This window comes from Geotrypetes seraphini, chromosome 1, assembly GCF_902459505.1.
Source record: "Geotrypetes seraphini chromosome 1, aGeoSer1.1, whole genome shotgun sequence".
Lineage (NCBI taxonomy): Eukaryota > Metazoa > Chordata > Amphibia > Gymnophiona > Dermophiidae > Geotrypetes > Geotrypetes seraphini.
Genome location: NC_047084.1, coordinates 512,600,744 through 512,623,469, shown reverse-complemented (window position 1 = coordinate 512,623,469; position 22,726 = coordinate 512,600,744). Strand labels below are relative to the sequence as shown.

The 22,726-nt window shown below is 40.4% G+C and overlaps 1 protein-coding gene across 3 annotated transcripts in view; it reads right to left on the bottom strand.

Moving 5' to 3' along the window:
* Window positions 1–22,726, bottom strand: part of LOC117352255 (kelch domain-containing protein 3-like) — a 171,106-nt gene that overhangs the window by 126,101 nt on the left and 22,279 nt on the right. For all 3 annotated transcript variants that reach the window (XM_033928622.1, XM_033928605.1, XM_033928614.1), the window contains exons 4-5: window positions 11,211–11,253; window positions 4,836–4,914 (exon numbers count right to left, since the gene is read on the bottom strand). In XM_033928622.1, coding sequence (XP_033784513.1) covers window positions 4,836–4,914; window positions 11,211–11,253 — 122 coding nt within the window. The remainder of the gene's footprint in view (window positions 1–4,835; window positions 4,915–11,210; window positions 11,254–22,726) is intronic.

Genomic DNA, 22,726 nt, shown 5'->3' with positions numbered 1-22,726 from the left:
TCAAGGTATGTATTGGATCCTCGCTGAGCTTTTGGAACATCAACCAAATTGGTTATATCTGGAGTGGAAAATCATGTCACCAATGTGACTTTCTCATATATTAAATATCAGAATACCTAGTTATGCTAAGGAAAATGTGATTTTATTGGACACGTGGAAAACAATCAAATTTATTGATAAATTAATGGATGTTCTTATAATGAAATCTACTTTGCAGTCCTTATGGTTAAACTGCAAGATTCAAATAGGCGGTGCTGGGATCACTTGGAAGAACTGGATGCAGGTGGGTATTTGGACATTAGATGATGTTATATCTAATGGAAAACTGCTTGATTTTTCACAGCTGCAACAATCATTTGGCATTTTAAAGTCTCAACAATATAGGTGGTTGCAGTTGAAGCAGGCTATTCAGAGTGGGTTCCCTGAATGGAAAAATTTAAAAACTTATTTTAGCCTGCAAATCCTTTGCTACCAAACTGATTTAGTAGGACATCAGGCTGCCCAGTGGCACAAATTGATTTCTGGATTTTTGAATAAAAAGCCTAAAAATAGTCTTAGAGACATCTGGTGCATTGAGATAAAACAGTATATTTCTGTGTCTCATTTGCCACGAATTTGGTCTTGGAGATTGAAATGCACAGCGTCAGCATCTATGAGACAAACAAGGTTATTTTTGTTACATAGGATTTTCTGGACCCCAGTTCGATTAAATAAAATAGATAGTTCTAAGTCTAATAGATGCTGGCATTGTCATATTGATATAAAGACTTTGGATCATCTGATATATTTTTGTCCATTTATATTTATATTTTGGAAGTCAATTCTGGGACAAATAAATCTAGTTTTGAATTCAAATGTTCCACTATCATATGAGGCTATAATTTGTGGAACAATTTTACATGTGAAACCCACTCTAGATAAATATAAGAATCGTCTATTTATGATCCTAACAGGAATAGCCATTCAATTGATTACGAGTAATTGGAAGAATCATGATAGAATAAGTTATATTTTTTTGTGGGTGAATGTGTGCACTACGTACAGATATGAACGAATTAACACAGATTGTAAGGGATTTAGTGAGGTATTTAATTAAGTTTGGAGCCCATTGACTAAATTTGTAAAAATATAATAATGTATATTTATCATATCTTTCCTTTGGTTCATTTATCTTTACACATCCAGGGGGGTGGGGAGGTTGGAAGGAGGGGAGTAAATATTGATAGCGACATTTGGGTAACTTTATTCTTCATTTTTATTATATATTAGGTTATATTGTGCTATTATTATATGCAAGAAACTGAAATTATTGAATGATATCTATATTACCTGTATAGATATTAGTGTAATGTATGTAATTCCTACTGTTCTTTCATTTGTATGACACTGTTTTTGATTAAAAATCAATAAAGAATTGAAAAAAAAAAAGAATCCTTAAACACACTAGCCACCAAGGAGGCAAAAGACACTTCCATATCTATACCTGATATTTGTTGATAAAAATTATTTCCAAATTCAAAATAGTTATAGGACATTGCAATTTCTGTAAGCTGATCAAACATTTTATAGGGACCACATGATGGTGAGGTAAATTGTTTAATTTTTCTTCTAATATAAGTAATGTCTCTTGTTGATGAATGCTAGTATATAAAGAGCAAATATGAAATAAAAAAGGAGTGGGGAAGGGACATGATAAACCAAACTCAGGAGCAAATAGTTTATTGAAAATACATGAATAAAATAATGCATCTATACAAAGGTATTCAGGTCTAACATCTAAATCTAAATGATTTGATCTAAATGGTGAGAAACTTTGTATATTGAATACTAAGTGGTGGATTATTTCACTTTCGTAAGATAGCTAGTAACTATGCTTCACATGTATTGCAGGGGACTTTCCTTGAAACAGCTTTTTGCGAAACGTGAATTCTCGTCGGAGCTCCCCACTACTGCTAATTAAGATAAGTGCTCTAGGCATGACACTAATCTTTAAAGATTTCTAAATTAATTTTTTGACCGATGAGGAGGCTTGCTACAATTTATCTGAATTATACATAAAATAGGTGATTCAGATTAGAGAATGACACGGTGACAAAATTCATCACCGTTCCCGTCCCCGCGGAAAACCGTGGGAAACCATCTTCATGTCATTCTTTAAGGAAAGAGGGAAGAATCAGAGTATGAATGGCCACTACCACTGACCCGCAAGCTTTGCTTTGAAGAATGCTGGTGTAGAAGGACAAAGGATGAAATAGACACTAGAAAATGACATGGGTTTATTTCCCGCGGTTATCCACGGGGACGGGAATGGTGATGAATTTTGTCACCGTGTCATTCTCTAATTCAGATGTAGTCCTGAGGTCATAAGAAGAAGTGAAAAAATAAAAGAATGAATGATTGAAAATGACAAAGGATATATTTAATGATATTTATTAAAGCAAGTTTATAAGAAAAAAGATAAAAGAATGGACTGAATATAATAATAATTATTTATTGGGAGTGATGCATGAATTGATGAATTACCTTTGTGTAGATGCATTTTATTCATGTATTTTTAATAAACTGTTTGCTCCTGAGTTTGGTTGATCATGTCCTTTCTCCATTCTTTTTTTATTTCATATTTTCACACATGGGGTTACGTTTCCTTTGTGTTGTGGGATATATTTATTAGTATATAGAGAGCAAACATCCAAAGTGGCCTAAAGGCAACTAAGAGGAATTATTTCGAGGTAAGCTAATAATTGCAAAAAGTGAGTAGACCTTTCACATATGATTTATTCAATAATACCAGAGGTTGAAAGACGATATATAGATATTTACAAGGTCTCTCCAGTAGGGAATTACACACAGCCACAATAAGACGTCCAGGAGGATGACAAATGGATTTAAGAAATTTTGGCAAAATGTAAAACACTGGAACTTGAAAATGTAAAAATTTCAAATAGGAATATTCCTTTTTAGTCAAGAAACCCTTTTGCAGTACACCATTAATCAATTTAGCAATCAAAGCAGCTATCAATTCGAAGGATTTGCTTCTAATAATTTATAAATTGTAATATCCTTTAATTGACTTTCACATTCATTCATATAATCTTCTACATTTAAAACCACAATGGCACCTCCTTTATCTGCCCTCTGGATCACAATAGAACCAGTTCAATTGAAACAGTTTTTAGATAACAGAGGGCTAGATTCACTAAACCTTCCGATCCTGTACCGACGATCGCAAAACCAGTTTTATTGGCTTTGCGAAAGTTCCCCAACCCCAACCCAATTCACTAAACTGCTGCCCGATCAATCTCCTCTCCAATCCTATCCACTCATACAAATTAGTAAAACCCCATGCAAAATAGCCAAGCGATTGATTCACTAACAATTGCTTGGCTATTTTGAATCGGCTTTTACTATCCTAAAACCTGACTTCTGAAGACTGATTTGATTTTTTCATTTTTTTAATTGCACAGATATTTTGTGTGTATTACACAAGCAAAATATCTGCCCATTAAAATAAATGGAAAAAAAACCAACCCACTGCTGCCAATGCCCCCCCCGACAAACACGTCCCCCCCAAAATCAAACGTGGCGGCAACCCCCCTCCGATAAAGGCAGGAGGGATGCCAACTCCCTCCTGCCATCAGGCCCAGCTCCCGCTCACCTGTGAAGGAAAAAACAACAACCCACAAACGGCAGGAGGGATGCCCACTCCTTCCTGCCGGCAAATACCTCCCCCCACCCCAAGCAGGAGAGATGACCACTCCCACCTGCCATCAGCTTCCTCTTCCCCCACCCTCTCATTGGGAGCAGGAGGGGTACTTCCTGCTCCTCCGGCTCCAGGACGCATTAAGAGGCCCTGCTCCAGTGCATCACCTGATGCACGGGGAGGGGCCTAAGACCCTGATTGGCTCAGGCACCTCAGTCTCCTCCATTGAGAGGAGCCCGAGGCGCCTGAGCCAATAAGTGACTTCCTTAGGTAGGCATAGTTTTTAGTGCCGGCCGCAGCAGTAAAAGCTCTAACGCTCTTAGGAATTCTATGAGCATCGGAGCTGTTATCATCATGGCCAGCGCTAAAAACTGCACTACAGTTTTATAAAAAGGGTGGGGGAAGGGGAGCAAACAATGTAATGTTTTAGAAGTGTTTGCATTTTATTGGATTTTATTTATTGACAAATATTGGTAAAACATGAGGTGGCAGAAGGAAATAGTCTATCGGCATTTTGGAGATATGTGCATTGTACATATTCATGAATTTTTCACATGCAATGGAATTGTTTTAATTGAATGTAAAACATTAAAACATCGAGTTACAATATTATACATACGTATGCTACATCAGGACTTATGATAGAAATGGGGCAATGTAATGAGAGATTTATACTGCTGCTTATAATTGGAAATTGTGCTGTAAACAGCCCGTTATCTGAGGTCCTTATTTAACCTTTTCATGTGCCTTGAAGCAGAGCTACAGTGAGCTATGTGCAGGCAATGTGGCCACACAGGGTGCAAGGGAGGCAAGGGCTCCAAAACTGAGTCCCGTCTATTGCTTTCCCTGCTTAGCTGTGACTCAGTGGGCAAGATAGGTGCTCAAGGGGGCATGTCGCATGTGGTGTGTTTCTGGCTCAGGACAGTCCTGCCTTGAAGTATCGCCCTATGTTAGATTTGAGTTTGGGATTCCTCAAGTGTTAACTGTATTTGTTTATTTATTTATCTAGGCCCCCTTTTATCAAGCCACATTAGGGTTTTGTTTTTTTTTATCGCCGGCTGTTGCGTTAAAGGTTCCAATGCTCATAGGTATGCTTCATTATAAGCTTATCATTAAAAAGCACTCATATACTTACCAGAGTGAGTGACCTTCTCTAGGACAAGGGATGCTCCCTTCCTGAGGAATGACCTCCCAGGCCAAATCAGCAGGAGTAACTATTAAAAATATATATTAATTAGACCACGTATTATGTTTGCAGCCAACTCATAGATGCGCTTCTTAATTTTAAAGAGCTTCTCTCATTTTCCATAATTTCTCTTATATTCTTATGCTATGCTCTTATGTTCTTCTTTAAGAAATGGACAGTAGAATTTAATTCAGTTGGTCTTTTCAATTTTCTCCATAATCAGAGGATTTTGTTTTCCATTTATTAATGTTTATTTCATTTATTTGTTTTCTTTTATTTTAGAAAAATCCATCAGGAAATGTTTTGTTTTGTTGTTTGTTTTGTTTTTGTTTTGTTTTTAAAACCCTACCCACTTTCTCTGTTACAAAAATAAACAAAAGAATGCCTTCTAAGCCCTCTTCATTGCTCTAGCCATCATACTCTCCTACTCTCTTGTCCTATGTGTGGAGTGTTCAAAGGGCAAGAATAATCCCTAGTTGCCTCTGCCTTGCTGATGATCTTATCCAATATAACGCCTGAGGCGGCACTATTTAAGATTACAGTTGTACTCCAAAACAGCCCCAACATCAGGTCAACTGGCATCATTTTATAGGAAAGTACTGGTGGGGTAGGAGTGACTAGGGATCAGTCCTGTCTCTTGAAGGTAGTGAAAGGGATAAGCTAGAAACAGCCATCTTTCCTCCCTCCAATCCGTCCTGAATTTGGCTGCATGACTCATATTCTGTGACAGCCACTTTACTCATGTTACCTCTCTCCTAAAGACAATTCACTGGCTTCCCATTCATTTCCAAATACAATTCAAACTCCTCTTGCTGACCTACAAATGCATTCACTTGGCTGCCCCCCCAACTATTTCTCCTCATTTATCTCCCCTTATGTGCCCCCCCCCCCCCCGCGAGCTCTGCTCCGCTGATAAGTCCCTCCTTTCTTTTGCTTATGTGAAAATTGGCTTTCCTGAACTGTGAACAGTTAATGGTCAGAATAAAAGTTTCAAAACTGCTATTGAACACTATATTTTTCTTGGAGACACTCTTTATACTGCATAGTTCAATCGGTAGCAGTAGGCGGTCACCTACGCTGTATCTACCTGAAGGGGTTCCCCATTTCCAGGGGGGACACACCCAGTCCTAGGAAATCCATTACTAGCACTGCCTGCTGACCTAGGCAGGGGCCTAGCACACAACAAACTCTGCAGTAGTAGAACATATCCTCCTAGCTCTTAAAAATTGACTGATTGGTAAATTATACTTTAGTTTGTACAGGTGGAAACTAGAAAAATGTAGACGTGCATTTCTCTCCACAGTCTTCCTAAATATAGTAGTACTGAGTGATTTCCTGGATATACGATATGTAGACGCACTAGCCATAGTATTAAACTACAGCTTAATGAGCACAAATCAAGGATTAAGACAAAAAAATTTGCAAGCCCCTTTGGTTCAGCATTGGACAGATAAGGAGCATACAACTGAAGATATATGGTGGAGAATTATAGATAGGGTGGAAAACAGGTGGGAGGGTGGCAACATAGAAAAATTATTAAATTATAAAGAACAATATTGGATTTATAGATTGAATACAGTAGCACCAACTGGCTTAAATTTAGAAATCAAATGGTTGCCACTGTTATAACTCGGGAAGGGATATGATTGGTTGACTTTAGGAGTATGGGGAAGAGTTAAGTCCATTTAATTAGGGGTTTGAAAAAACGCCGCCACCATTTTGACTGATAGAAAGTAGAAGGAATGACAGATGTGGCAGTCAGGTAAGAGCTGTTAAAAAAAAAGTATAAAAAAGTATTTAAAACTGGAAATTGTAAATTGGTTTTTTAAGTTGTTTTTTGCAATATTCCAGGGAGCCGTCCTTGAAAAAGCTGGCAATGGCAAAATATGTGTATGTCAGACACATATAAAATTTCACTGGCTATCAACATCTATAAGCCTAAGAAAGATAAGTGAATTAAACTAAAGTGCTTATACTTATAAGTAAATTAAAGCTACATATTAAGGTATATAAAGATAAAAATAAAAAATAAGTATGATGGACTAATGACGAATGGGGTGTATAAAACTTAAGGCTATGGGAATTTTGAGCCCGGAGTGACACCGCTGACGTCCATAAGTGGAGTATGAGATGATAAATATTCAGCGTACTTTATGAGGTACATCTATATATTGCAACCAACTTAATTTTCTTAGAAAAAGGAGAATTGTATACCAATGTTTCTTTAAATGTTACCATGTACAGATTCACAATTGACTGAGCAAATGTATTTCCCATGGCTACTCCATTTTTTTTTTGCAGATAGAGATCACCATTAAAAAGAAAAAAACACCTCTCTAATTGCTAATGATGTAAGTTCAATCAAAAATTGAATGGAAATCAAATTTTATTTATTTCGTTTTATAGCCCGTCCTCCCCAGGAGCTCAGAATGGGAAACAACAATATATTTAGTATTTTGGAGGTGATACATTCACAAAATTTTGGAGGCATAAGATGGAGGATACAAATTATACTGAAGAGTGGAGAGAGGGGAAAAGTGTGTATTCACAATAAATTGGAGGCAGAGCATCAAGGTATATTCACAGTACACTGGGGAAATAGAGTGAGGGTTACAGAGGTACATTCACACTACGCTGGGGGCTTTAGATTGTGACCAGCCAGGTATTCTCCCTGCCAAGGTCCCAGTTAGGGCAAGGGAAAAAGTAAAAATGAAATCCCGGGGTGGAATCAGGAAGGGGCATATGGTTCCTGAGAGTGATAATTCATCCTGTGACCACCAGAGGGAGCCTGAATTGACTGAGGAGGAGTTGGGTGATATTTACCCAACCAGCCACCGGGGGAGCCCAAGAGGCACCTGGAACACTGCTGACCCACCTAGAGTAGGGCGGTGCCCCAGAGTATTTAAACCTGCAGTTGAGAGCAGACAAGGAGGTCAGCTAGGGAGAAGGTTTAAACCTTTTCTCCCTAGGGAGTCCCCTGGGCCAAGCAGGAGTAACCAGCCTACTCCCATGGAACTACTAGAGGCTGGACAAGCTGAGGAGCTGTTATGTCCAGAAGAACAACCAATGGATTGTGAAGCAAGTCTTGCTGAATGTGCTCCTGACTTTCCTGAGGCCATGCAGGTGGACCTGATTTCTAGCTGCAGTGAGTTTTGGTTGGCAAGTGACTGTTTGCCTGTTTTGGGACTATTTTGTTTTTCTGTAAAGCTAGGAGTGTCATTTTGGGGAGAGGTTTTGTTGTCACCCTGGGTGGGAGTTTTTGAAAGCCATTCCTGAGGCTTTAATTTGCAAAACCTAAGACACTCCCTATTCCTGGCAGTGGACTAAATCTGCTAGAGGCTTTATTTAGTTTTAAGCACTGTGAATTGCTGGAACCAGTGCACTGAACTGTATTTTGGTATATTGCACGACCTGCTTGGGAGTAGGCTTGTGCTGGCTGAGGAGAGCTAAATCCTCAGCTGCCATTTTGACTTTATTTTTTCTGCCTTTTGCATTTTGCTTTGCTGGTGTTTTGCCTACTGACATTTGCATCTCTACTGATGAACTGCTTACCTTTATGTTTGGGATCAGTAAAGCTGAATTATGTTTCCATAAACCTTGTTTGAGATTTTGATTTTCTGATTGAATCCAGTCCAGTCCTGCAGGGTGACTCCATCTCGGGTCACACGCTAGTGTAATTCATCTAAGTAACCTTTTGGAGCGCTGTGGTGTCCCGCTCGGACCACAGTGGGGTTACAAGATTTAGATCGCCAGAGGTTATGGGTGTACTGGAGGCATATAGGGATGCATTTCCAAAGTATTGGGGGCATTTGATTAGATTACATTTGTTATAAACTGGAGTCAGAGCATATTGAGATGCATTCACATTGCATTGGAGGCCATATATATATATATTCGAGTCAAGTATTAATGATGACAGCAGTAAATTCACAGCTAGACTAGAGACATTGGGCTGGTGGGACCTTGAGGTGTTGGAAAGGTATCTGTCATTAGCATACCGTTAGAGCCTGGCCTTTAAGGTTTCAAGGCGGGTATGTGCTGGTTCAAGAACAATATGGTTTTTACTGCTTCCTGGAAGGGTAGTATGTTATCTATAGCTGTGGTCTTGATCTTTTAATCAACTTCTCTTAGAATCCTTAAGGCTCCATCTTGCGGAATTGAGGTACAGAGGGAGGAAACTTCCAGGGGTGACCATCATGAATGGACCTTCTTCACTGTCCACATCTTGATGCATGTTAGAAAATGTGTGGAATCCCTGATGTACGATTTACATTTATTGACCTCAGGTTTTAGAAAAACATCCACAAATATTGATAGTAGCTCTAAAAGGGATCCCCTGGAGGACAAAAATGGGTTCCCAGGAGGATATGCAGTGTTCTTATGGATTTTAGGTAAAACGCATTGCATGGGAACTACTGGATGTAGTTCAAAAATGTATTATCTTTGTTCTTCAAAAATCCCTCCTTGATCCCATTATTGGTAATTCTACATATGATAGTCTGCAAATGTGTGGTGGTATTCATAGTTAGCCTTTCATAAATACTGGCATTATTCAGTTGCCTTAATCCCTCAGCAATGTATTTATCACAATCTCACACAATTATTTCTTTACTTTTATCTGCTTTCTTAATTACAACAGTATGATCTTTATAAATTCAGATAGAGTAACTTTCTCTAATGCTGTTATATATTGACTTAAAAAAAACAGGATTATTTCTCATGAAGTCTTCTACATCTCATAACTAACTGCTTACACATGCTTAGTGACATTGTTCTATTTTCTAAGTTTCAGAGCAGAGCAGAGCAGAATGTTTTTCTTGCTGGGGAAATTCCCTGTGCCTCTCCTTCTCTTTCCATATGTTTAAGTTGAATTTGATTGCTTTGGTACCAACTGAGGTGGGTGCTATGCTCCACTGCAGAAGGGGAGGATTTCTCAAATTCTTAAAGGAATATCCTTCTGTAGTTCATGGGAAGGGGGAATCAACAACTCAAGTATGGACTCCTGTGTACCCTAACAGAACTCAGATTACCGAGGTATGAACCTAATCTGTCATTACTCCTTAACCTCTTAACTTCATCCTATGCCCTCTCATTCCAGAGCTTCCTTTCAAATGAAAGAGATTTGCCTCATGTGCATTTATACCACATAGGTATTTAAACGTTTCTATCATATCTCCCCCTCTCCTGTCTTTCCTCCAAAGTATACATATTGAGATCTTTAAGTCTGTTTTCATACGTCTTTATGATGAAGACCACTGACCATTTTAGTAGCCTTCCTCTGGTCCAAATCCATCCTGTTTCTATCTTTTAGAAGGTGCGGTCTCCAGAATTGCGCACACTATTCTAAATGAAGCCTCACCAGAGTCTTATACCTCTTTTCCTACTGGCCATACCTCCCTTTGCTAAAATCTAATTTCACCACATCTAGCACATTCCCTTTGTCTAATTCTCTGATCAGATTTCTCTGACAAGACCTGCCTCTAGTGAATCCATGTTGACTTGGGTCCTGTAATCCACAACATCACCTGTAATTCAAAAACATCACTATTCTCTGTTTTGAAAGCATTACATTACCTAGATAACTTCCTCCCTATTTCAGTGTAATATCCACACTTCATGTCAGCAGTATCCAGATAGCACCAGTGAATTGTAAGCATTTTCAGTGGCACTATGCACTGCTAAATGTACAGTATAAGTGGGTTTGAATATTGACCTGATAATTTTCAATTTATTTTATTTATTGCACTTATATTCTGCCTACAACCTAAGCTGATTACAATAGACATACACAATCTAAAACCACATCATGATTTACATTATAACATTGAATTTCAGCATATCAGTCCACTACAATGCCTATTCTTAGATCACATAGCAGTCAAACTCACCCTATAAAGAAAGCATAACCAGATAAGTTTTTAAAAACTTCTTGAACTGGGTCCAATACTGCACAACCTGAGGTTTCCTGGCAATATATTCCATATAAGAGGATACATTATGGAAAAGACCATCACCCTCATGTCTGCACAGTGGATACCAGTTGAGCCCATAGTTACTAGCTGAATATTATTTGAATACTATTCGCTGATCTTAAAGGCCTCCCAGGTTGATAATGCCACACCACCTTGGACAAATGCTCTGATAACTGCTGGTAATTGGTGGAGAAGCATCAATACCTTGTATTCAATTCAAAATGACACTGGCAACCAATTGAGTTTGAAAATGTACACACAAGTATGTAGATATCTTGAAACTGGGCAGCTATGAAAACTGACTCCATGAAGACTTTAAAAGAGATAAAATATCAATAATATTTGATCTTACCTGTCAGCATGTAAAAATCATTGAAATATGTTGCTTCATCCTTCTACATAACAGACAAGAAGTTGTTATTGTATAATAAATAAGCTTATCCTCAAAGTAATAATTCAATGACCAATAACCCTTGTATTGTGATGTATAAGAAAAAATTATTATTTCTAAAACCCTCCTAACTTGGGATTTTTATTTTTAAAGGCTAAGAGACCTCAAGTGTTCAAGGCTGTCTGTCTTTGGAACTAGTCCTGTCAGAGCAGCCCTTTGTGAACTATCATTAGTCCTAATTGCCTTTCTTTTTGTAGGTAGAGCTATTATCTTTTTTTTCTTTTTCTTATCTTCTTTTATTTCTATTTGCTAATTTGTATAGTGATAGTGATCTATCAAATCCTACTCATAACAAAAAATATAACTTTAAGGCTGGTATTCAAGCTGATATTTATCAAAGTTAAGGCTTACTTACTTTGTGAAGTCTATAATACTTAGCTTTTTAATTCATCCATTATGGTAGTACTGGCAGCTCCTGGCTGTGTAGAATGGCTGTAAAAGTAACTCAGCTGGTGCTCTCAGCTCCTGGCTGGGTTATGTTTGCTCTTGTTCCGCTCAACGGAGAATTTCTGTTTCACTCAATTATAAGCTTCATCAGGAGATCTTCTGTTATTAAAATTTAATTCTCATTCTTTTCAGCCGTCACTGTCTGAAAAGAGAAACTATTATGGAAGGCAAAACTGGTTTGAGTTATATGGAGACACAGACATTTTCAATAAGTTCCCTTCCTTAGAATGTTTAATGGGAAACCTAAAACCTTCGTATTGTGTTTGCTTTACATTCGTACAGCTTTAACATTATATTGTCCTGAGTATTCAAAATCCAACTAAAATTAAAGACCAATATAAATAGCATTAAAATCCTTTCAAAAGCTAGCCTTTTATGTTAATGAAACTTGTAACTGGCCTAAAATTGCAATTATTATGGTCAGAGCATCGCTGAATTCAAATACATTAAATGGAGCCACTTCCTGGTGCCAAATGCTCTGTTTCTTATAGAATAAATCCAATGGTGAAGAAGCAACCTTCCTCGTAGTACTGTGGAAAGATTTAAAAGCGAATTTCAGTATGGAAGCATCTGCATTTTAAAATTTCCCTTCTTACACACATTCCAGTGTGATAACGTCCAGGATGCTGTGATGTCACTTAAAATTCGCTAACCGGCAAAAATTTAAAGGAATGTAAAAACTACCTTGTAAGTAGTTCTATGAACGGGGTTACCCGGTTGAGGTGGTCCAGAGGGCTTACAAAAGAGCTAAGTTTGCCCAGAGAGAATTGCTGTTGAAACCGAATATTGCTAAACCCACTGAAGATTCTGAATCAGTTACATTTGTTCAAAACTTTTCCACCCATGCTCCAGAGATTGCCCGCATGGTAAGAAACCACTGGCATATTGTTCAACTTGCCATTCCCACCTTGGTTGAATACCCGATATGTTCTTATCATCGGGGGAAAAATTTAGGGGAAAGCTTAGGGCATTATATCCTTAGGGACTCTCCATTTAAAAGCAAGGGGAGTCATGAACCCTGTGGCCAATGCCAGTGGTGTCCGTTTGTGCTGGCAGGTGAGACCTGGACTCATCCCATTCTAGGTACCAAGTATATTGCTAGACATAATACTAACTGTAATTCGGACCATGTCATATACTTAATTCAGTGACCATGTCCCAAATTATATGTGGGTCGTACCATCAGGGCTATTAAGACCCGTCTCACTGAGCACAAATCTAGAGTGAACACGAGTTGTGAAGCCTCTCCTCTAGTTAGACATTGGAAATTATGTAAACATAGTTTGAAGGACCTTAAATGGAGAATATTAGATAAGATCACTGTTGGGTGGGAGGGAGGTAACATTGAGCGCACTTTAAATTTGCGGGAATTGCGCTGGATGTTTCAACTTCAAACTATGGCTCCATCCGGGTTAAATGAAGCCTCAGATTGGATGGCCCAAGTAGACTGCTGATGTTAAGTAGGGGCCTTTTGTTTTGAATTTGCTCTCTGGGTCGATTGGGTTGCTATGATATTGAGTGTGACGTGGGGGGAGGGATTATTTAATGCTCTGAATGAACGCCGCGGCCATTTTCTTTGATAGCCAGCGGCAGTAAGACTATGGTTGAGGATTAACCTTATCTCTTGGTGAGTTGAATATTAAGAAGACTCGCCTGCTTTGGAGATTGTTTGGGTGTAATATCTTATGGTGTGTGTGTTGCTTTTCAGTTCCCCCGACCTTGAAAAAGAGTTCCGAAATGCGTTGGGAAGGGGAACCGATAAGGATTTAAGATAAGTGATGCACTTTTAAACCTTTTTCTACATATAAGCTACATAAGCTATATTTAAGCTATATTGAAGTTATAAAATATAATTATAATAAAGAGACAATATAAGAAAACATAGAAAAAAACTTTAAAAAAAATATATATTGAGTACTTTCCAGTTATGGGGAATGATAAAGAATCCCAACACCGCTGACTCGTTTTGAGGAAGTGGAATCAGAATTCCCATTGGATTGTACAAGTTGTTCTGAGCATAACTACTATTTTGGTATACAAGGCTGTAATATCAAGAGTTACCAATATAGCGTGATCTGGAATGTTTTGAAAAGTGTCCAATAATTTGATCATGGAGCCTGTGTCTGTCACATAGGAGGTAATTTGAGAAACATGGTCCTTTAATTGAAGATCCAAAAATTCCGATAAGGGTTCCAAGATGGAACCGATGCCCGCCACTATTGGACGCCCTGGAGGATCCAGGGCCAATGATTTATGTATTTTCGTATAAATTTTTCATGATCTATTTGAAATTGGAAGTAATCAAATGGATTAGTGGGAACAAATGATAACCCTTTGGATAAGACTTCCTTTTCCATGTTTGTCAATATCTTATCTGAAATGTTGACCATTGTTGACATGTTGTTTATTGTCTGTTGAGCCTCCTCCCCTTGTTCTTCCCCTTCCTCTGTTTTGGTTGGTTTTCTTACTGGGTCAGACCAATGGTCCATCAAGCCCAGTAGCCCGTTCTCACGATGGCCAATCCAGGTCACCAGTACCTGGCCAAAACCCAAGGTGTAGCAATATTCTGTGCTACCAATACAGGGCAAGCAGTGGCTTCCCCCATGTCTTTCTCAATAACAGACTATGGACTTTTCCTCCAGGAACTTGTCCAAACCGTTCTTAAAAACAGCTGTACTGAGAAGCTGTATTGTATTGAAGAACACTGGTATCAGTGGATTGATCTCTTTGTTTATTATCGTTGGAATACATCCACCTATAAATCCGGTTAGAGGAATAATCTTGAGCTCTCTGCTAGCTTTCTTCTGTTTTTGTACTGTATCGCGATACTTATTAGTTGTTTCCTGTATTTCTTTCAACCGCTGGTCATATACATCTGTCGTTTTGCTCTGTATTTGTTCATCTAATAGGCCTTTCTGTTGTAATTCTTTTTTGCTTTTTTCTATTATCAGCAACATCAGGTCTAAAGAGCTGTCTGTGTCTCCATATAACTCAAACCAGTTTTGCCTTCCATAACAGAGAGTTTCTCTTTTCAGACAGTGACAGCTGAAAAGAATGAAAATTAAATTCTAGTAACTGAAGATCTCCTGATGAAGCTCTTAATTGAGTGAAATGGAGATGCTCCGTTGAGCGGAACAAGAGCAAACGTAACCCAGCCAGGAGCTGAGACCACCAGCTGAGTTACTTTTACAGCCATTCTGCACAGCCGGGAGCTGACAGTACTGATGGATTAAAAAGCTAAGTATTATAAACTGCACAAAGTTAGTAAGCCTTAACTTTGATTAATATCAGTTTGAATACCAGCCTTAAAGTTATATTTTTTGTTATGAGTAGGATTTGATAGATCACTATCACTATACAAATTAGCAAATAGAAATAAAAGAAGATAAGAAAAAGAAAAAAAAGATAATAGCTCTACCTACAAAAAGAAAGGCAATTAGGACTAATGATAGTTCACAAAGGGCTGCTCTGACAGGACTAGTTCCAAAGACAGACAGCCGTGAACACTTGAAATCTCTTAGCCTTTAAAAATAAAATCCCAAGTTAGGAGGGTTTTAGAAAAAAGAATTCTTTCTTATACATCACAATACAAGGGTTATTGTATAATAAATGACATAAAACAGTTAAAAGTCTTTAAATTAAAGAAGTATCCATATAGCTATGGCAAGTAAAGAAGATTCTTTAAAATGTAGAGAAGAGGTAACACAAAACATAGAGCAGATCACACTATTTGGGTATAGGATAGAACTTTTTTTATTTTTTTTAAATCCTACAGAATTCACCAAAGTGTAAAAAATATCTTTATATAAATCTTAGCATCAAACAATATTTCAAAATGCTCTGGGCAAAAATTATTAATAAATTTAGCACAATTATTTTCCCTTTATTTTCCTATGAATTCAACGTTTCTCATTTAACTTAACTAAGGCCCCCTATTATCAATCAGCGTTAGGGCTTTTTAGCACCAGCCACTGCGGTAAAAGCTCTGCTCGTAGGAATTCTTTGAGCGTCGGAGCTTTTACCGCAGCGGCCAGGGATAAAACTAAAACTAAAGGGCCTCATAATCGAAAGAGAAAAACGTCCAAAAACCGGCCTAAGTCGGCACTTGGATGATCATAAATGAAAGACGTCCAAGCACCAATAATCGAAACGGGTTTTAGACGTGTTTACAAATGACCTAGGCCTTCCCAGTGCTGCTGAACGACCAGAGCTAAATTGGGCATTTCAGGAGGAGTGTCGAGGGTGGGATTTGGGCGGGCTGTGGGACGTACTAGACTTAGTCGTACTGAATGTTGTGACCGGGCCCGTCCCTGACTAGGTGGGAAACCGGGCTCAGACCACAGGTAGATTTATTAATGCGCCTTTTATATGGCTGGATGAACAAAACCCCGGTAGATGGATTTCTTAGGAACTGGAACCAGGTTTATTGAAGTTTTCAAAGAAAAAAACAAAAGAAAAACATGTTGGAACATCTAGTACGTTCTTCACACTTTCCTCCCCCAAGCATAACATGGGCTTCAATCCTGGTGCCCTGCCTGGAGCTTCCAGGTCCATAAAATAAAGTAGGTTAACATCCCAAACCTCCCAACAAAACAAAGCAACGGTCTGGCTTCCAAATTCTCCCCCACAAAATGTGTCCAGGGTTAATGAACATAGCCAAGCCCAATCTGGGCTAACTTTCAGGAGCTTCTTACCCCTCCAAGTCCTTCAGAGGTAAGGTAACTCCACAGTTCTGACTTTTACTTCTCAAATTGGCCAGGATTGCCCTGACCCTGCTTCCACCACTGCTAGTGTCCAGGGTTTCAATTAGCCTAGATTGGATTATTGAGGAAAGGGGCAAAACCTCTCATATCTCACACTCCCCTAAGTCCATATCATCCCCGGGCTCACTATCCCCAGGAATACTATTCATCTCCCAGTCATTAGACTCCCAGCCCAGGCTGCTTCTCTACCCCTTGACTCCCGGAAGTTCTTCCCAACCCCCTCCTTGCTTGCATGTAGGCTCCTTGCTAACCTGTCCTTTCCAAGGCCAGTCTTTTGGTCCCCCCTCCCAGGGTTTGTCTGGCAAGGCAAGATAGCATCCAGGGATCTCAATCTCCCGCCTGCTGGGCTGTCTCCTGGATAGCACACGGGGCTGGGGCCCAGGAACTCCTTGGAAGCTGCATTCCCTGCTGGTGGCTGGCTGATTGTGATTAGCCCCAGCTGAGCTCCCCAATTGATTTCCCCTGGTTTGAATTTGAGGCTTTCTGACCTGCACACCTCGAGTGTTAACCCCACCCCCTCCTGAGTTGGGTTTAGGTTTCAGAGAAGGAGGAAAGGAGTAATAGGGGGAAGAGTTAGGTTCAAGTGCCCTCCCCCTCTGGCTCTTAGGCTGGGTTACGACAGGGTTTTTCTCTTCCCTTCCTGGCTGTGCTGGCTCCATGCCAGGTTTTCCTGGGACCAGGGCATGATGAATGCTGGGGTTTGTGGTTCTTTTGGCTGGGACAGGGGCTTCCCTGTCACAATGTATAACCGAAAGTTTTACAACACAGCCTAGAGAGAAATTGGATGTTGTGACTTAGGCCATTTTAAACATGGTCTAAGTCACAAAAACCAACCTAAAGTGACCAGATAAACACTTCAAAGACAAAGTACAGACCCCCACAAACTACCCCAGTGATCACTGACCCCCCCCATAAAAATTGTAATAACAACTTTAAATATCTGTCTCCAGAACATCAGCACCTGGCAGCCTGGCATAGGAAAGCCTAGTCGAGCTGCACAGAGGTGTCTTAAGTGGTATTGGGGCTGGGTTAGGGACCCATGGAGAGCAGGACCCAGGCCCATAAGCCACTGTAAGCACTGCATTCATGGTGCAACATGTGCATTCCCCCCAAAAAACCCAAACCCTTTTTCACTGCCCTATAAGTGGCTCCTACAGCCATAGGGGCTATTGGGGTGATAGATAGGTGGGTCTAGGATATTCTGGGGGTGTTTTGGGGGGCTCACCATGACCTATAAAGGAGCTGTAGTGAGGAGAAGACATGGCACCCTTTTTGTGAAGTTCACAGCAGTACCCTGTAAGGTACCCCACTATTCAGGTGCCATGTCTGGGTGTCCAGTCCATCACTTTGCTGACCCCTCCCATGTCCAACAGGGCTTATTCTAGGCATTTTTGACTTGGACAAATATTTGGACAAAAATGTGGTATTAAGATGGACGATTTAGCAGCTTGGACGATCTGATGGCTGGACATATAGTTAGACGATTTTTGAAAAAAATATATATATTTTGGGCGTATTTTTCAAAAATGTATCCTAAGCTGTGTCAGACTTTGGACAATTTGTGACTTAGGTGAAAACGGACTTGATAAAAGGGGGCCTAAATCTATCTTGGCTCCGATATTCAAATCACAGTGCCTTTTATTTCTTGTCTCCTTGTTGGTGTTAGGTGCCATCAACTTGTGCTCGAGTCTTAGCAACTTGTCTCCTTACATCTAAAATAATCTTCCCCTTCCCACCCACAGTAATATAACATTTAAGAGCTTTAAATCGGAACTAAAAACCTGGTTATTCAACCAACTGTATAATATCTGTTGATGCTGATGTTAATTATAGAGTGACCAGCCCCTGTATCACTCATCTTTTCTTTTTTTTCTTTCCCTGTTGCTTGCATGATATTCTGTCCTATTTATATTATAGTTTCTTTCCTTTTTCCTGGTTTTAGACTGTACACCACCTTGCTCTATTCTAGCAGTTAAAGTGGTATCGAAAGTGTTAAATAAACTATACAGTGGTGCCTCACACAACGAACTTAATTCGTTCCAGGAGCAAGTTTGTTATGCGAAAAGTTCGTTATGGGAAACGCGTTTTCCCATAACAATACATGTTAAAAAAAATTATTCGTTCTGCAGCATAAAATATGCTAAGATGACATAAAAAAAGATAAATTTGTCAAAATGGTGAAAATGGTGGTCTTGCTGAGGCCAAACTCTTTGACGAGGTCACACTGTTTTACCCCACATTCACTCCTTCTAATTATTTCCCGTTTCATTTCAACAGAAATCACCTTCCTGCTTTTTTAGAAGCCATGATATATAAAAAATATTGAGTTTATCTTAAAAGGACGACTGCCGTTATACGTGCGTGCGTGCGTGATTTAATTCGTAATGAAGAACGATTGCCGCGATACGTGCTTAAGTTAAGCGCAGTGACTAACGACTGCCTGCAGTGCCTGCGCGGAAGGATGCAATACATCGGCAGCGATCGTGGAAGCTCGGGCGACGTCGTTGTGTGAAACGAAGTTCGTTGTATGAATCATGACATGAAGTTCGTTGTGTGCAGCGTCCGCTGTGCGAGGCGTTCTTTATGCGAGGCACCACTGTAATTTAAACTATTTTTTCTACTTTTATTGTCTGGCTGTTTCATTTTTTAAAATTATGGTGGTCTCAGTCTCTAATGCTTCTTCCAGTATCTTCAGTCCATCTGATACTACTTCTTTCCCCTCATGTTTTCCTCACTTTCTCTCCTATATCCAACTCAGATATAGTTTACATTTCATTTTCTCTCTCTCCTTCTCTATACACTATAATGTCATGCCATCCACTCCTCAGTTTCCCTCTTTTACTACATCTGCCTACAGCTTTTCACCCTTTCCCCTATCCTAGCTTCCATTCCCTATCTCTTTCTTCTTCATCCTGTATCAGTCTTTCAGTAAATTCCTCCTCCCATATCCAGTATATCTATCCCTCTGTCCAAAACATTTTCCCCTCAATGGAGACTAGTGAGGAGGAAGTTTTGGAGTAAGAAAGAATATATCAACATGGCCTACAATTATGAAAGGTTATTGTACTACAAGCCATGCCTTAATACAGGATCTCATTTTATTCAATGAAATCCTGTACTAAAATAACAAGCCTTGTGCTAAAATAACATGTCTTAATGTAGCATTGTATAATTAATTTTGCTGGATCTAAGAATTATATAAAATGTATTTCTTAAAACTCCACTCTAACTCTGGTTCTCTTTGTCTTCATTACATTGAAAACCTAAAACAAAAGGAGTTAAGTGCCCAATCAATAGATAACAATCAAGGAAATGAAGCAGTGTTAATAGACCTTTAGGGCCTGATTCTGTATAAGATGCCTGGTCTCATCAGCCGGGCATCCTATACAGAATCGTGTCTGTCCGTCCCCGCCTAACCACCCCAACTCTCTAACTGGTGTCCATGTCACAGGCGTCGTTTAGAGAATCGCGTTGCCGCTAAGCTGATCATGGCAAGGGAATCTCCCTACCACGATCGGCTGAGCAGAAGGGGCAGGGAACCCCCTCCCGCAAGTTGGCCGGCAGGAAGGATGCCCATTCCATCTGGCCGGAACCCCTAACCCCCCAACTATCTGTGGCAAGAGGAGTGCCCAATTCCTCATGCCACCTCCTCCCCCGAAGCATCCCTCAGCAGGAGAAATGTCCAATTCCTCCTGCCACGACGACTCCCCCAAGGGCCTCCCCATCTACCTGGAGACCCCAACTGGCATTCCCCCTAACAGAAAGACCACCACCCCTCCTCCCTGTACCTTTTAAAATGAAGATCCAGCTGGAGGGAAGCATACACCCTCCGGCTGGCAGGCCCACCATTATAAAATGGTGGGCATGCCCTTTTCCGGTGCATTCTGGGATGCCCTGGGGAGGAGCATCACATGGATCTACCATTTCTAGTATCTCCCTTCCTTATGGCTTACTCCACCCTCATTTCTAATCTAATCTAATATTTATGTGTCACGCATACCTAATCAGGTTCTAGGCGACTTGAGGAAGGGAAGGGAAAGGGTAAGGGACATGAAACCTAAAACTTAGGCAAAGGTCAGATGCTTATGATGATCTTAGAAGATTAGTTGTCGAAGAGTGAAGTTTTCATTTTCTTTCGAAATAGGGTGTGGTTGGTTTTCGTTCTTATAGTCTCTGTGAGTTCATTCCAGATTTTAACTCCTAGGTACGTGAACATGGACTGGAATATTCTTTTGTATTTAAGATTTTTTGTCGAGGGGAGGTTCAATTGGATTCTATTAAGAATTCTGCATGATTTGGACCATGCATCTGTTAAGAGATTGATAAGTGGGACTGCTGAGTTGCCGTAGATAATGTGATGCGTGATACTGGCTGTTTTGAATTTTATACGAGCTGTGATTGGTAGCCAGTGGAGTTGTTTGTGGTGGGTTGAAATGGAGTCGCATTTTTTCAGACCAAAGATGAGCCTTACTGCAGTGTTGTGGATCAGTTGCATTTTGTGGATGAGAGTGGCATTGATTCCTAGGTAGGTGGAGTTGTAGTAATCTAATTGGGATAGAATCATCATCTGGACAACGGTGGCAAAATGATGTTGGTGGAAGTAAGGCCTTATGAGTCTTATTTGTTTCCTTCCTCTCTTCCTCCCCCAAGTGCAACATTTCTCCTTTCTGCCCTTCCACTTCTGCTCCCAAGTCTGACATCTCTCCTCCCTCTCCCCTTCCATCCCCAGTCCATATCCCCTTTTCCTTTCCCTGTCCATCTCTCCTCTCCCTCCTTTGCTCTCCCTGAGTCTTCCATCTCTTCCTCCCCCTTCTGACCCTCCCCTGAATCTCTTTTCCTTTCCCCTTATTGTCCTCTCCACAAAATCCATCTCTCCCTCTCCCCATTTTGCCTCCTCCACATCATCTCTCCTTTTTACCTCCTTCTACCATCTCTCTCTGACCCCTTAGCCTTCCCCATGTCCATCTCCCTCTCTTGTTCCCTCTGTCCTCCTCCAAATCCATCTCTCACTGTTCCCCTTCTACCATCCCCAAGTCCAACTCTCCCTCTCCCTCACAAATCTGACATCTTTCCATCTCTCCCTCCTTCCCTTACCCCATTCCTGAGTCTTACATCTCTCTCTACTTCACTCATTTAAGTTCAATATCTCTCCCTTCCCCCACTCCCTTCCCCAAGACCTGTATCACTCCCTCTCTAACTTCTACCCCTCCCCCAAATCTGAAATGTCTCAGGAGGGGCCTTATTTCTAGGCAGCGGCAAGATGCTGCCAGCCAGCATACCTGCTGATAGGCTCTCTTTACTGTATCCCTTCCCCTCCTCCTGCCCCCCCCCTTCCTCCCATGCATCTACCCTGAATTTCTTGTAACAGTTGCCAGGTGGTGGAACTGATTCACAGTGTCGTTCTGCTGCCAGCTCCGGTATCTTCTCTCCACTGTGGCCCGCCCTCTCTGATAACTTTCTGTTTCCGTTAGGGAAGGGCCACAGTGGAGACAAGACACTAGAGCTGGTGGCAGAGCGACACTGTGAATCGGTTCCGCCATCCGGCAACTGTTACAAGAATTTCAGCGTAGATGCGCCCAGGTGTGGGGGGGCGGAGTAGATGTTGGGGAAGGAACATGGCAGAGAGAGATGACCATCTGGTACGCTGGCCGGCAGCAAGATGCCGCTCACTTGAGAGTGCCGAGGCCACTGCCTCAGTTGGTATTTCTCTGCCCACATGATACCTGTCAGCACTATTACTACCAGCAAATTTTGGGGAGGCCATGGCTCCTGTGGCCTCTGCCATTCTGACGATGATGCCCCTGATAAACACGATTTTGAAACATGACCACATTGGGTATCTGATTTATATTTCAATAAAGACCGTTTATCCTTCATTGGTTCCTGGATCAGCTGCCCCATTCCAGACTATTGAGCAAATGTAGGAATTAGTGCATGCTAAGCATCAAGCCACCATTTAGCTTTTCTATGCACCATCAATGCCTGTTAATTCACACATTAAGCTTCTCATACTATAGTAAAAGGTTTCCCAAATGCATCTAACCCTATGAATCTTATAATATCAAATCTCATATTTATCCTTATTCCAGTGGCATACCTACCATATGTTGACACCCCCCCATCTGTACGAAAAACATGATTTTTAGTAACAAGCCACACATGAGTACCTAGGAAAAGGCAGCATCTTACATATGCAGTAAGCAGTAC